Source organism: Misgurnus anguillicaudatus, chromosome 23 (genome assembly GCF_027580225.2).
Source record: "Misgurnus anguillicaudatus chromosome 23, ASM2758022v2, whole genome shotgun sequence".
NCBI lineage: Eukaryota > Metazoa > Chordata > Actinopteri > Cypriniformes > Cobitidae > Misgurnus > Misgurnus anguillicaudatus.
Window position 1 is genome coordinate 16,177,049 of NC_073359.2, and position 16,349 is coordinate 16,193,397.

The 16,349-nt window shown below is 39.2% G+C and overlaps 1 protein-coding gene across 1 annotated transcript; it reads left to right on the forward strand.

The window, feature by feature from the left end:
* Window positions 1-767: 767 nt before the first annotated feature.
* On the forward strand, window positions 768-13,516 carry b3galt2 (UDP-Gal:betaGlcNAc beta 1,3-galactosyltransferase, polypeptide 2). Its single transcript, XM_055218140.2, has 2 exons — window positions 768-1,533; window positions 11,254-13,516. Exon 2 carries the CDS (start codon window positions 11,513-11,515, stop codon window positions 12,830-12,832), a length of 1,320 nt encoding a protein of 439 aa, XP_055074115.1. The 5' UTR covers window positions 768-1,533; window positions 11,254-11,512; the 3' UTR covers window positions 12,833-13,516.
* Window positions 13,517-16,349: the final 2,833 nt, after the last annotated feature.

The following is a 16,349-nucleotide window of genomic DNA, read 5'->3' on the forward strand; positions in this document are numbered from 1 at the left end:
AAGTAACACACTGATTCAGTGTAAGTTAATGAGATAATAAAATGATGAAGTAAAAATAATAATGAACACATGCTGTTCATAAATATAATCACTGAAGAAATGATTCATAAGAAGTCACCCTAACAGTGATTAGTTTTACTTTAAGCTGGACAATTGGCCCAGGATTTCTTGTATTTAACAGCTAAAGAAGCAAAAAAAAATAAAAAACATTGATTGCTTGTTGATGCGTAGACTATCATAATGTTATAATTTTCCTAATCATAGGCGTGTTCGGTCATTTTTAGACTTTTAGAATTTTGGACTCTTAACCCCATAATACAGCAGTGTTGTGATGGTTCTGTGAAGAATACAAAACAATTCACTGATTCAGTGTTAATTTTTAACACACTGGGTGTGGATTATTAACACTGTTCATTTAAAACTGGAGGATGTTTTAGATAAATTATTCACCTGAGTAGGGACCTATGCTGTGACGTCAGTAAAAAGAGAACATTATATTTAAAAGAAAAAAAATGTTTTTTTAGCATTTTAAAAACGTCTTGGTACTGTTTAAAATAAATTTAAATAATTGTCTTTTTCAGTCATATTTACATTTTGATATGTTTCTTGTAAAAATATTTCGTCACAATGCACGCGTCTACTTTATAAAGGCTGTCAATGAAGAAGGATGTTTTCTGCCCCCATAATTGTGTCATCTACTCCATCTACAAGCAGGGGCTAACTGGACCGCGCTAACCTGCCAAACCCTGACCCCTCAGTTAAATCCGTTCACTCCATCAACGCAGAGAGAAGGGGTCTGAGTGGGTGGGGGGAGTAATCTAAATGGATCACGTGGGATTCCGATCTAAGTAGGCGGTGACGTCGGAGGGCTTCAGTCAGAGGAACGGGGTTAGACCGGTGTTCATTTCAACAGCTGCTTCCCCTCCCACCAGCCCACCCCACATCATTCGGTACAATTGTGAACGGAGAGCCTTCGTTTTTTTGTTCCACTTTAGGGCCGTGTTCCGTTCGACGGGTCGCAGAGGGGCCTCGTGCATCCGTTTGCCGTTATTCCGAGACGAAATAACCGCGGGAGCAGTCACATTCCCATATTTTTCCGCTACTGCTCTGGAGCGATGTCTCCGATTGATTGCAGACCCGAGCGGTGGAATGCGATGAAATAGACCGGTTGAAGTTCAATATTTCAATATTGCTTCTGTTTGTTTATTAGTGGGGATCGCGAATTCAATAGCAGAAGAAACAAGTAGCCGACTCGTTGACAGCACAACGGACATTTAAGGATTCAGCACTGTCAGGGCAAGAGGGATGAAGCCCGAAATGTAGCTCGCTAGACAACAACAAACCCTGACGGAGTTTTTTTCCTGCACTTACACAACGATGGAAAACGAGGGGACGAGCTTAAGTTCTTGTGAGTGACACGGGTAGAAGTGAACGGGAGGTTTGGCGTCGGTTTTTGGTGGTGCTGGAGGTAATGATGGCGCGCGGTGCGGGTCTACAGACGGCGCGCATCTTTCCGCTCTCCCACAGAGTGAGGTAGGTCTCATAATCTATTGAGAATCTGTTGTTTTGACCATTTTCTCCATTTAATTACTTTTTGCCGTCCACAAAGTATTAACCCTACAGTGCGTACTGAAGAAGAAAGCTACCTCATCAGTATGAATAACTAATTTACCATGGTTTTACTACAAATAAATGATATCACACACAAATCATGGATTTGTTATAGGAACCATAGTTTGATCATGCTTTATCTAAAATTTCCCAAAAAACATGATTTTGATGAACAGAACTTTTCTTTTACTATAATAAAACCCAAAGTGCATATTTTCGTAAGGGATGTGGACACATTTAAAACTACAATGCAGATGACTACCTCCAAATCCTCAGGGAACTGTCTACACCCGGACTTCTAACTTAAGAGCACATTCCAGATTAAAAATACATGACCCTGCTCAATGATTCACCCACTCAACTCTCAGATAAAAGAAGTGGGATGGGGGGGTTAATTTAATAGTAGTGTAGTTGGATGAGAAATAAATGTAGGAAGTGCGACTGCTAGCAGGTGATGAAGTGGTTTTGGTGAAGTGCCCTGGATTTGGCTAAGCCTTAAGCGGTGAGGCATTTAAGCACCACAGCTGCCCAGCGAGATGGACTTTTGCATGCTGACCACCACCCATGGTTTACAACTCTTCTCAAAAGCACTTTATAGCCATGGTTTTAGCAGAAAAAAAGATCATGTTGGCCTGTTTCTGCATCCCACAAAGCATTTATTGTCAATAAGAGTCTAATCCAGTTGCCTAGGTAATACAATTCTTAAAGGGGTAGTTCACCCAAAAATGAAAACCGATCAGGGCCCCAGTGACTTCCATCGTAAAATAAAAGAATACTATGGAAGTCAATAGGGCCTCTGATCGGTTTGGTTACAAAGATTCCTCAAAATATCTTCCTTTGTGTTTATCAGAACAAAGACATTTATAGAGGTTTGTAACAACATGAGAGTAGCAAGCATAGCATTTACATTTAGTATTGTACCCTGGGGTCATTACATGTTATTAATGCACCAAAAAGGCAATGTTGCAGTTCATTAAAAAGACTAACGTTGTTCAGAAAGATGCCAAACGTCAACAGATTGTGAGCATAAATCAACAAACCCATTTGCTATCATCACAGATGAGATGTCACGTTAGTCATTAACCATAATATGACATAAAAACAATCTAAACAACCTGCTAAACTATGCGAGGACTAAGATATATGTTGGCATTTTACATTAGGGTATGATGTAGCGTGTTTAATTTGAACACAATCCTCTGTTAAAGCAGTAGTCAAGGGATAGTATTCATCTGAATCTAGTAATAAATGACAGATGGTGTGAGAATGAAATGATCTGTGCTTCATCTTCAAAATATGCAATTCACTAAATTCACCTTTCAAAAGAGCAATTTCAAACTTCTATACAAGGTTTATAAAGTACCCTGGCATTTGACTAATGGATGCAATTACATTCCAGGCACGACCCAAATATTGCTTGTAAGGGTCACGGCGCACACTTTTAAGAAAACATCGAAATGTGGTGTCAGATTGTGGTGGTATATTCAAACAAATCGCAATAACGTGAACAGTCACAGTGTGAAATGCAAAACTGATGATGTGTGTTTTCACAGAAGACACACAATGTCGAATTAATCACTCCTCCAGGGAGAATCAGCAGTGTACGTGGAGATTTATTGAATCTGCTACGCATTTGTGGTGATTGTACATCGCTTTTATTGCCCTCCATTTATTTAAATTTTAAATGTCAACCATGGTGTTTGTTTATCAGGTTTTTGATTGGCTTGGATATGGTACTCTTGAAAGGCTGTTTTTCCTTCCTGTTCGCCTGTTGGTAAGGGTCTGCTCAGATTTGACACAAAAACGTAAAGAAAAAGTGTATTTATTAATCATAATCGTTATTATGCGTGCCGTTTGTCCCTGACTCATTGTCATTGTGTTTTCTTCACAAATGTGTTACCTCTTACAAAATGAAAACAACACTCACCATTTATCTATTAATCTAAAGCCTCTGTTAAAAGAGTCATAGCTAGGAATGCTCCGATCAGGATTTTTGCAGCCGATACGATTACCGATTTGTTATCTTCGTGATCGGCCGATACCAATACCGTTTTTTCTTTTTAGCTGATATGCAAGCTTGATGACTGTAACTGTTAACATTTTTTTTTAGATAAAATAATACCACAAATGTTGGATTTGTCATATTACTTGCAGTAATTGGGTATATTATTGTTTTAATAGAGAATCAAATAAATAACCTCAACAAATATTTATTCTGCAAAGAGATATTTAATATTTCTTTAAAAAGGTCTCTTAAAAGTGATGAAAATTGAACACTTCACAGTTTAATGAATTAAATAAACATGCATTCGTATGAAGTACAACAGTTCTTTAGTCAAGAGCAGAGACTGATTTTATTGAATTAGGTTACTGTAGCTTTAAGACGTGATAGAGAGATCGCTCTGTTTACCTGTACTACTGATGACACTCTGCTGTGTGTGTGCGCACGGCGGGTTTACGCAGACAAGAGCAGCTGTAAGCAAAATGAAAGTTTAAACGGTCAAAACTTTAAAACGCATGCAAATAATACATTTTGGCATGAGGATGCAATTGTCCGCGATAGATGTGTTGTTAACGCTGTATGATGGGGATGTGAAGACGCGTCGCGCTGCTGACCGGAAAGGCAGAAAGAGAAATCCAAATCTGCATGTCGCACATCATAGATATATACACTAGATGTCGCCTTGGGGCTCTGAGCATGCGTCAAAACCGCCGCCATCTTAGAACAGGGGTCTTGTCATAGGAAGTATCTAGGTTAAGCTGCCATCTCTGCCTGTACTTCGAATTCATGAACGATGCCGGACTTTTGTGCTACGCATGGATGAAAGGGCTACTAGCACTATGCATTACAGTTAGAAAAAGTAAATTTTCATAAAATCAAAATTATTTTTTCCTGTACTAAATGACTGTTGAAACGAACCCAAAGAAAACCAAGAAAAACGCGTTCATGATGATTTATGGTGATCTTAATTCTGTTACACCATTGCCTACAATGACGCTGATGCGGGATTCCCCTGTTTCAGGATGGCGGCTCTGTTTGACGCATTCGGTCCAATGAACTGCCGTAGCCAAGGCGACATCTAGTGTACATATCTATGGTCGCACATGAGCAACGGGTTATAAAAATGCTTGCACTACGTAAAAAAGTGTCTCTTATTGCAGCCGCATTCAGGATCCCTATGACAAGTAAACTGATAGATCGGTTCATGAGATCGGCAAATTTAGCGTAGGTAGCAAGGCCAATTACAATAATATTGCCCCTTAATCTGCACTATCCAACCACGGCACTGACATTTAGTGCAGAGAGAAAGAGAGAGAGAGAAAAGATAATAAACAGCGCAATTGAGTTTCAATTTCAACAAACCACCATCATTGCGATCAGTGTTTGCATTTCATCGGCTCAGTTGCATTTTTAAAGGCACACCCAAAATCGGCACAATTTTGCTCAGGCCTACAAAGTGGTAAATTTAACATGCTATAAATAATTATCTGTGGGATATTTTGAGATAAGACTTCACATACGCACTCTGGGAACACCAAAGACTTATTTTACATCTTAATTTTTTCATAATATTACCCCTTTAACACTGAATAGTCAAAAAAAGGAAAACTGTAAAAAGACACCAGTTACCGTAAAAAAAAATTTGCGCAGAAACTGAAAAAAGGTGTATTAATTAATCATAATCATTATTATGTGTGATGTATGTCCCAGCCTCATGAATAAATGTCATTGCTAATGCGTGTCTTCTTTACAAATTTGCTACCTTTCACAAACTGAACACACCGCTCACGGTTTATCTATCAATCAGCAGCCTCTGTTAACACATTGAATAGTCGATACTTTGAAATGGGAAAACGGTAACAACACACCAGTTACCGTAAAAAAACACACAAATCAACACCCTTGGGGAGCTGTGTTTGTAAAGCTTTCTGTGTTTTGTTGTGTATGATGCACAGATTGCAGCGTAGTGTTGATCTCTAATTCTCTATCATATTAACTTTATTTGCAGGTGTTTCCTATTAGATGTCTAATGGTCTCATGTTGCTCTTCTAATTGCTGACCGCTGTGGCCACATCTTGCTTGTAATTTCCTTAACTGTATGACATAGGCGCTGGTGTAGCTGAAATCTGAGAAATCTTTTGTTAGCAAAGCATAAATATTTGTTTACCCCCCTGCTCGTCCAAACAGTGTTTTGTGCTTGACTAAAACAAAAACACATAGCAGCTAGTGAATTCAGCACACAGTGTTCTCTAGTGGGGCTCTCATTACAGGGTATCAAATGGATGACAAAGGGAACCTTTGGAGCATTTCATTCTCTCTGTTTTGAAGTGTGTTAACCTTTAAAGTAAAGTCAGGCTTAGCCTCTTTCCATCTTACTGTAATTGCCCACACCGGGTGGGCATATTTGGTTGAAAACGTTATCGCCCTCCAATCCAGCTGTTGCAACAAAACAGACATGCAAACATTTAGGAGGCAGGTAGAAAGAAGGTGCATTTACAAATTGCACAGATTATATCAATCGCAACTCCCAGCACATATGCTCACTGAATGAACCAGAGCAAAACAAAACCTGTTCTTTATCTCTCGAATAATTCCTCCTCTATTTTTAGATCACCATTACTAGGAGGAGCGGGTTCGACAATCTAATAACCCCCAGTGAGCGAGAAAGCAGTGTTTAAGAGAGGAAATTGCTGGCAGGGAGGCATATCCCTCTGGTGCGGTGTTGATAAGTTTAAGGTGGAGGGTGAATATGGGGGTGAGGCCTGTTATCATTCGCCGCTTCTGGCTGTGGATCCTGCAACACTGCTTGCTGGAGCCTGAAAATTCATTTTGACGGATGCTTCCCCTCTCTGGCTGTTAAGCGTGCGTCTGGGTGGGGAGGTGGCTTAGACGGCTTCACAAGCAGCAGTGTTCGTGGTGAATGCCATCTTGTGCAAACCTGCAATTTAAACTCTCACGCAGGGCAGCAAAGGTTAGCTCGTGATATGCAAAGACCCCTGTTAGCAATCTCCCCTATAGCGAGCAAACTAAATTAATAGTGTCTAGTGGGGTTTGTGACATCATTAAAATGAATAACCTCTTTTGTCCAAATGAATCATGGTTAATTGGTCAAAAAATGAAACATCTGTCATTTCTGGACCTGTCATGGCTCCATGTTTTTAAGAAGGCAAAACCAACAAACATTTGTGAAACTGCCTGTGAAAACCGAGCTAAAGTAATTTTTGTGATATTTTTGTTTTCTGTGTAAAATCATCCTACATAATGTAATAAAAATATAATTTTGACTGAGTGATGACAAAGATTGAAATTAATTATTAAATGTGATGCTCCTATTCTCATTATTGGATTATTGAAAAGTATACAAAAGTTTATTATTAAAAAAAGCTATCGCAGGCCTTTGTGCTTGAAACGTCACTACTAACGCTATGCAATTGTTTTTTATTAATAAACTTTTTAATTATTTTGGAGCTTGCTTGATGTTGCTGACCTTTGCATGTATATAAACTTTTGTCATCAGCCCTATGAGTCCTAAATGTGGCCGCAATTGGAGACAATTTTTCCTCACAGCTGCTCTTGTCCGCGTACACCCAACGTGCGTGCACACAGCAGCCTGTCATCAGTGCACGAGTACAGAACGATCTCTGTCACATCTTAAAGCTACAGTAACCTAATTCATATCTCCTTAAAGCCATTCTATGCATTTTCGGCGTTTTTGTAAAATATTAGAATATATAAAATATTAGGCTACTGCATAGTCTACTAAACTACAGATGATGTTAATAGGATAATAAGAAGTTTATTCCAAGTGTAGAGTGCATATAATAATAAAGTACTGCGTTTGCTAGCTTATAACGTTTTTACATGATTGCAGCTAAATCACAAGTAAACATTACAAAATGCCATGACAAAGTTAAAGGAACAGTATGTAGGATTGTGGCCAAAACTGGTATTGCAATAACAAAACTTGTGGCTAAAACTGGTACTGCAATCACCCAACTGGTGGCCAATACACAACATGACAACATAAACATCAGTCGAGGGCTGCAACTCCACTTTTTAAATGACAATATCCTGGCCAGACCACTGTTGTCAGTGATATAAGTATTAGAAATGAAAATGGTTTCTAAATGTCTAGTGACATATCAGGGCCATTTTATGATTAATTGATATAAATTTCTTACATACTGTTCCTTTAATTGTGTACGTTGCATTATTTCATAACGTTGTTCGTTATAATGTCACTATACATAATTATTGCTATTTATCATTATAGTATATATATATCATAACATACAACATAGACCGCAAACAAGTTTACAAATGAGAGATTTACTTACTAGTCCATCAACAAGATCGCCAGATCAGCATCCCATCCAGTGCTGTCTTCTAGCTCACGCCAACGAATAAAAACCTGACAGAGTGGGACTCTTGTCCGGTTCCTAACGCGGTCAGATTCTCTTTTCCTTTTCCTACTCTCTTCCGAACGCGCTTTCTTAACTTTTAAATCGTTTAGCCTCACGTCTCAAATTTGCGCGTGCAGTTGTTGTTATAGGCTTGATCGACTTCATGCAGCGCTGCAAGAACCGACAGCCGGATGACGTCAAAGTGCCATCTCGGATCATTCTCGCGGTACTTTGACGTCATCCGGCGGTCGGTTCTTGCAGCGCCACGCGAAGTCGAATAAGCCTTACATGTGTGACGTCGTTGCCGTAAAGCAAGTCGTGATTCTCTCGAGATTTGTCAGGGGCGGTTCTCTCAAGCTTGCATTGGTGGTTTTGCTAGCGGGGTCCTCCCCGAGCTTCAACAGGAGGATGATTCGCCCTACTATGACTTTGTTTACCACTGAAATAACTTTGAAGCTGTTATATTAAAGTAAAATAACTGCATAGCGTGTCTTTAAAATCACTCTCTCAAATGCATACAGTAAAGACTGTGAAGTGTTTTATTTTCATTAACAAGCATAGCCTTTTCCAGGCATATTAAATTGCTCTTTGTAGAAGAAATATTTGTGGTGCTTATTTACTTGATTCTTTCATAAAACAATGATATAGGCTACATAATTACTATAAGTAATATAATAAAGGCAACATATGTGGCATTACATTATCTAGAAAAAATGGTAACAGTTAAAGTCATCAAAGAGCTTGCATATCAGCATGAACACTTAGTATTGGGCAATGGTATGGGCTGATCATAAAGACAACAAATTGGTACTCTGTATCGGCTGCAAAAATCCTACACACGTGTGACTGCACTGGTACAGTAACAAAAAATCACGTGACAACACTGAGTAGCCACTAGTCTTCCCAGAAAAGTAAATCGGCCAGCAAGATGACAATTACTAACATGTCTTGTTAAAGAACATCTTGACAGATTGAGATACAACAACTCTCCTAACATCCCTCAGTCAGTCAGTCTCCTGCTCATCATCACAAACTTAAGCAGCTGCCTCACTCTGATTGTGGTTCTGTTCACGAGCTCAATGTGGGACATACAATTTCATTGGCTCCCTCTGATGTTTGTCACTAATTGAACTGAATAGGCTTGTTTGAGATGAGCAAAATCTGCGCAAACCGATCACCGGTGCTCAGAGCGAGATGCATGCAGGTTAGAATTGTGTCCGAGGACGGGTGGGCTTGCTCTGATGTCATGCTGACGTATGTCAAAAAACTCTCGCGACCGCAAGGCGGATGTGTCAGATTCTGCGTTGACGAAAAGAATAATGGGAAAAGACTTGCTGACAACACAGCTTAATGCTCATTGGCCCGGGAATGTCAGCTGATGACTTTATAATTCTAAAAACTCCACCTCCTGTAGTAGTTTTTATATTTTTTATATTTAAATATCTTTTTACTTGTTCTTATGACATTTTATATTTTTAATGAATTCCTTTAAACTTTTGTATTGGTGTTGAATTATTTGTACTGTGAACTGTTTATATTTTACACAGAAACAAATTTGTATTACCTCTAGACTTAGATTACATCCCAACATTTATTAAGTAGCCTTTTCCAGTAATGAACAGTTCACCTTTGTTGATTCTCCTTATGAACATCTTAGTGTAAATGGAATTTTAGTTGACTATCTAATCCACGATAAAATCCGCCAACGCCATCTCTTCCATTGCTGGCGTTTGCAGTCCACAACAGAGCGAGATTCATGAAGTGTCCGGCTTGCCTGCACTTTTTTCACTCCTCCCCTCACTGCAGCCGTCTGGTCTCTTCTAAATTCCAGGCCAATTGCAAGCCTAATAGTTTAAAAACTCCCAGTGGGGGCCCCTATAATTCTCACCACCTTTCACCTCATCAGTGAAGGCCCTGAATGTATCTGCAACAATATAACTTTTTTCCACACAAATAAAGCGGTTAAAATGATAATTTAGATTGGATGTAAAATGTACATTTTAATGTAATAGTTAAAGAAAATGCATATTGTGCAATATTAAAGGACAAAATTGTGTCCCCAAAATTCATGTTGCCAGTTGTGGCTAGAAGAGATTCAGCTACGGCCAAAATCTCATAAAATCTTGCTATTTTCATTCTAATTTTACCCCAAACTTAACCCTAACCCCAACATTTCACGGGAGTTAGGCTGCAGCTGTGTCCTATCTATCCAGATCCTCTGTTTTTCAACCTAAATCTAACCCTTAACCCAACATCCCGTGAGATTTGGCCATAGCTGTATCCCCTTTAGCCAGAATAGATGTTGCCCCCTTAAGAAAAGGGAGAAATCTGTTTGGACTACTTCCTTTGTGTAAAGGTCATTGCAAGTGCTGGTTGATCTGAGGGGTGCATGTTGAGTACATTTTTTCTTATTATCTTAAATTTAGGTACATTTCTGACAATTTCATGTGTCACAGTGTATAGGTATCTGTTGTGTTATGTTGATAACTTGCAGATCTGACATATTTTAGATTAAAATTGTGATAAATACAATCTTCATGATTACATTTATCATGATGGCAGCCTATATTTTAAGTAAAGTCTGGATTTGTGCTAATTTGTCTATGGTGTTACTGTTTTTTTCTGGCAACACCACAGACTCTATAGGAATTCCACAGACATGATACAAAAAAGAAACAAATGTTCATAAGCCTTAATTTAACTGGATATAGCATATTAAACCAATTTTAACTGCTTGGCAACATAAAATAAAGAATTTTTTTTACAAATATCTGCCTCCCATTTGCCACTCCAATTGCAGAATGACCCATCAACTACTGAAGCCTTTGTATCATTTGTAATAGTTTGGCTGTAAAGGACAATTAGAGACTGAACCGCTTATAAATTGTATTTGAAAATACCCTTGTCCTATTTCATCATTTTACCTGGCATTTCATGGACAATGATTCATTGATTATCATATTACAAATAAATGCAAAAAATATCTTCTTATCAACCAGTCTATGGCAGTACAGCTACATACCTTATGATTCAGCCATACTGCATGCATAAACTATATGGACCACTTTTATGATGATATTTTTATAAAGAAAATTTTACATGAACTACTGCTTTAATATTGGTCTGTTATTTGTTTATGCAATTTTACTGTGCCATGTATTTATGCATATACTGCTATACAGCACACGGTTCACAACTGTGCATTGTTATTCATTGCTTTTCTTTCTTCCTTCGTAGATCACATATGCATCAGTCTTAGGAAGCAGTCGTCCTTCAGAAGGGAACTGCCCCAAAGCATGAGTGTCTGTCACTGGCAAGGGTCAGAGAAACGCATTTCTGCAACTCTCATCAACAGTTTGTCAACCTCTCATAGGTCCACCTAGGGCCCTGAACACACCCATCTGCCAGCTCAGATAACCCTCAGGCTGTTTGCAACACATGTTTGATGTGAGTGGTTGTGACCGCCGTGCTTTGCTAAGCAGCCTCGCTCTACATCATGCAGTGGCGTCGGCGACACTGCTGCCCCATCAAGATGACCTGGAATGTCAAGCGGTCACTCTTCCGCACACATGTAGCAGGCCTTCTCTCACTGGCCTCACTCTTCGCCCTCTTCCTCATCTACTGCCATCAGGATCTGCTGCAGGGCCGGAGCTGGTTGCGAGACAACCCCCTGGTTTACACCATGCGGGGTTTGCGCCCCCACAAGGAGCGCACAAAGGGAAACCAAAGCTCATTGCGAAGCCTCTGGAAAGACAATACTTACGTGCTGCCCAAACCGTCTGTTAACTTCAATTTTAGTTCTCACCAGGTTGAGATCACTGCCCGGGGGATAGTAGGTTTGGAGATGTCGGCGAACACCAACAACACTAACATCAATAGCAACACCAAGAGCTTGCACAGGGAGATGGGAGTGGGCGGACGTCTGGCAGCCCAGCCTTATCACTGGCTGCTTAATGAGCCCTACAAGTGTAACGATAGTGGCCCATTTCTGGTTTTGCTAATTGCAGCAGAACCAAGGCAACTGGAGGCCAGGAACGCCATCAGGCAGACCTGGGGGAATGAGAGCGTGGCCATGGGTTATGGGTTTGTACGCCTCTTCCTGCTGGGCATGGGAAGGAGACCTGATGTGTATCCTCAGAGCTCCATCGAGGAGGAGAGTTTGCTGTACCATGATATCATCCAGCAGGACTTCATGGACACCTATTACAATCTTACTATCAAGACACTCATGGGCATGAGCTGGGTTGCTCAGTATTGCCCGCACGCACGTTACGTCATGAAAACGGACAGTGACATGTTCGTCAACACAGAATATCTCATTCAAAAGCTGCTAAAGCCAAACACGGCACCTCGACAAAATTATTTTACAGGCTACCTAATGAGAGGCTACGCACCCAACCGCAACAAAGACAGTAAATGGTACATGCCACCAGAGCTGTATTCCAGTGAGAGGTACCCTATCTTTTGCTCGGGAACGGGCTATGTGTTCTCGGGGGACATGGCGGCAAAAATCTACAATGCCTCATTGAGTATACGTCGTCTTCACCTCGAGGATGTTTATGTTGGGATCTGCCTGGCGAAACTGCGGATCGACCCGGTGCCGCCACCAAATGAGTTTCTCTTCAACCATTGGAGAGTGTCTTACTCCAGTTGTAAATACAGTCACCTGATCACCTCCCACCAGTTCCAGCCCAACGAACTCATGAAATACTGGAATCACTTGCAAAGCAACAAGCACAATCCTTGCCTTAATATGGCGAAGGATAGGAGCGGGCGACCGCGGCACAGGAAGTTACAATGGGAAGGTCTTCGGTGATTGACCACGGCTCAGGGGTGCAGTAGCGTTAACACAGCATGTGCATAATTCAGCAGTGTACAAGAACAGCACAGTGTTTTTGGGTATTGTCAAATAAAGCTATTTTTTTCAGTTTAAAGAGATGTTATGTATTGTAAACCCGTTGCAAACTTTTTAAAAGGAATTGAGAGATATTAACTTTGTGCAATATATAGCATGCACAACAGAAATAATACAATGGTGATATCACCATTTTCAGGTGCCAATTACCCGAGACATATTGAGGGGTTGTCAAACTTCCTCTTTAAGCAAAGGCTTGAGCGAATTTATCAAGGGCCAATTTTATTGAGATCCTCACTGTTTCTGTATAAAAACTGGGAATATCATATGGTGGTGTATCTGTACTGTGACACTTTTCATTGATTCTCAAAGATGTCCACCTTTGACATTAAGAGATGTTCATTTTTCTATCTACCTAAAACCTACAAACGGTTTACAGTAAACGAACCAAAATAAAACAGTATGTGTAATTTAAAAGAATATATATATATATATATATATATATATGAAGTTTAATTGCATCATAGATGTCAGGTATGGTTAAAATAATATTTTTCAAAGCTTTACATTGACGAAATACTGTATACAGTTCTGCCCTTGATAAAGGTGGAGGCAAAACTATTTATTAAATGTATTTCTTATGCACACTGTCTATGAGTTGTGTTCTGTACCTTCTAGAAAGCCCGGAGTATTGCCCTTTTTTATGTGTACGTGAACATATGCGCACTGTCAAATGCACAGCCTTGCAAAGTATAGTTTGTTTGATTTATTCATTTACACAGACGTTCGCCGCATGCACATTGCAAAAAAATGCAATGCATCTCCAGGGCTACACAATACAGTCTCCTGTAGGTGCATGTGCAACATACACGTTCAATGTATGCAGGGTTTTAAAAAACATACACGTAAAAAATTTGACCATACTTCTGCCTTAACCTAGCAAAGTTTTGACTTCACTTCCTCCAAATGGAATAACGCTCACATACTATCCTATAAATTTTGAGCCCATACAACCACTGTACAACACAGGAAGACTTGCTTGCTTCGAACACTCTTGAGACACCCAAGAAATGATCACATTTGCAATAACTTTGGCGTAAAATTGAAAATAAATGTGACTGCGAGTCTGATAAAATAAATATTATTGCTAATAATTCACTTCTAATTGACTGTTACAGGCAGTTGCACAAGTCATTTGCGATGTTAAAAACTTCTTCCGTGCAAAAATTTGCATAATTCATGCAAATTTCCAAACATTATGGAGAAATATCAACATTTAAATCACCATTATGTGCTCATTAAATTAAAATGAAACTTGAAATTGTCGCAATCAGTCCCCAGATGGAAGAGAAGACTAATGCTTTAATGATAAAGATGCTGGTGTTGCTCTGGGTCAAAATATAATTAGTGAAGGGGTTTCATGATACATTAGCAGAAAGTAATCCAATTAAAATGACATTTGAAGAGTTTATTTATCATTTTCGTGACTCATTTGTCAGGCTGATTTTAATTAACTGCGCTTTTGAATGACTGTGATAAGTGCTAGATGCAGAGTTTGCGCATCACATCAAATTACAGGTGACACCAGGGGCCTCATTTATAAAATGCTGCGTAAAAACCATCATACATTTGATATTACGATCATTCATCAAAAATGGAAATGCGTACGTGTACGAAAACGTGCCACCCCTTTCTTTTAGATGGGAAATCTATAAATCGCAAATGATCTTGAACTTGTGCACAGCTGAGCAGTTTCAGATCTCCGCCTTTAAACGATGCCTAATTATTGTCTTTGACATATAAAAGAGCGCCTGTTAATGTTTAAATTCTTTTTAAGCAGCAAGAATGGCTGCAGCAATCGGACAAGCAAAAGTGCTTACGTCTGCTTAGACCCTGCCGTGGCACTAAGCACATTTAGACGGCGAAGAGAGTTTTTATTAATATGGACTTTGCTTTGGATTTTTGCATATGCACACTTTACGATCAAATCTGTGCGTACGCACGTTTTATTAATGAGGCCCCAGATGATTGAATGGACCCTTACACATTACTCAAGCACATTGGTTTCACAATACAACTGATACAATTGGTAGAGTGTTGTGATAGTAGCACAAAAGGTCATGGGTTCAATCCCCAGGCGAACACACACACACACACTGAAGGGATGTATTCCTTGTAATGCACTTTGAATAAAAGCGTTTGTGAAAAGCGTAAAAATGCACATTATTTATTTGTACATATTTTGCTTTTCTTTAAAAAATGCTAAAAATAGGCTTCGATATAGAAAATGATAACTAGTGTAAATATAAAAGACTGAAGTATTTGCTTTCTTCATATGATGAATGGCTCTCTGAAGTAAAGTGAAGCAAATATGGAATAACTGGGAATATATGAGAGATCTATATTTAGATTTACAGTAGTGCTTCTGTTAAACATTTTGCTTGCAATGCCAAAGCAAATACTGTAAATCAATTGTATATACAGTACACACGCTGTACACTCAACCCAGCATTGGGTCAAAAGGGACAAACCCAACCAGTTTGTTTAAATTAACCCAGAATATATACTATTTGGCTCAACGTTTTGGGCTAAAACAACTCAGCATAGGTTAAATTTCAACTCGGTGGGCTGGATTTGTCTCTTTTTGAAAAAAAAAACAGCATTTTTTAAAGTGTATACCGCTTATATACAAAAAAATAGATAGAGCACACATAGACACATGATGACTTCAGTCTTCTATTTAAAGTCAAGAAAATGCAAATATAACCTAGCCAATATTTTGTTTAGTGAAGTGACTTGCAAAAAATGCTGTGTTATTTTCAATCCAGTGTTGGGTCAAAAAGCCGAATGTTTTTATTTAATGTGTATGTTGGTATTTTGGGTTGAAACAGCTGGGTTTGTCTATTTTTGACTCAACACTGGGTTAAAAATAACCCAGCATTTTTTTTAGAGTGTACTGTACTATATAAGTGTCTACGTTTATGAACATGGCAGTTGACACAAAAACGTGTCAGTTGTTCTGAATATCAAGATTATCAGTACCTCATTCTTAGAGCCTAAAATCTGATGAGAATGAGCTATTCTCTAGAAAAAAATGAAGCGACCCGATGCATTGCAATCTATTTAATCCTTATCTGTTCTTAAGGATTTATCTTCCTCAATTATTAGGAATCAAAGTCATGGCCAAGGGCAAGAGAATATAACAAACACTACCGGTTTTCATTTGGCGACTTCGGGTGCAATCACAGAGAAAGATTAGTGCACTTCATCCCCAACACCTATTTACCAGAGAGACAGAAAAAGAGAAATAGGAGGAAAAAAATAAGTGACTGTGGGTGATGAATGAACAGGAAAGAGGCTGTGACTGATCAGTATTGAAAACCTGTGCTTCTCTAAATGTGTGAAAAGTGAACCCGGGGAAAGGGCTGTGATGTCCGGCGTGATGGAGTGGGTTGCACGAGACGCATTTCCAGAAATA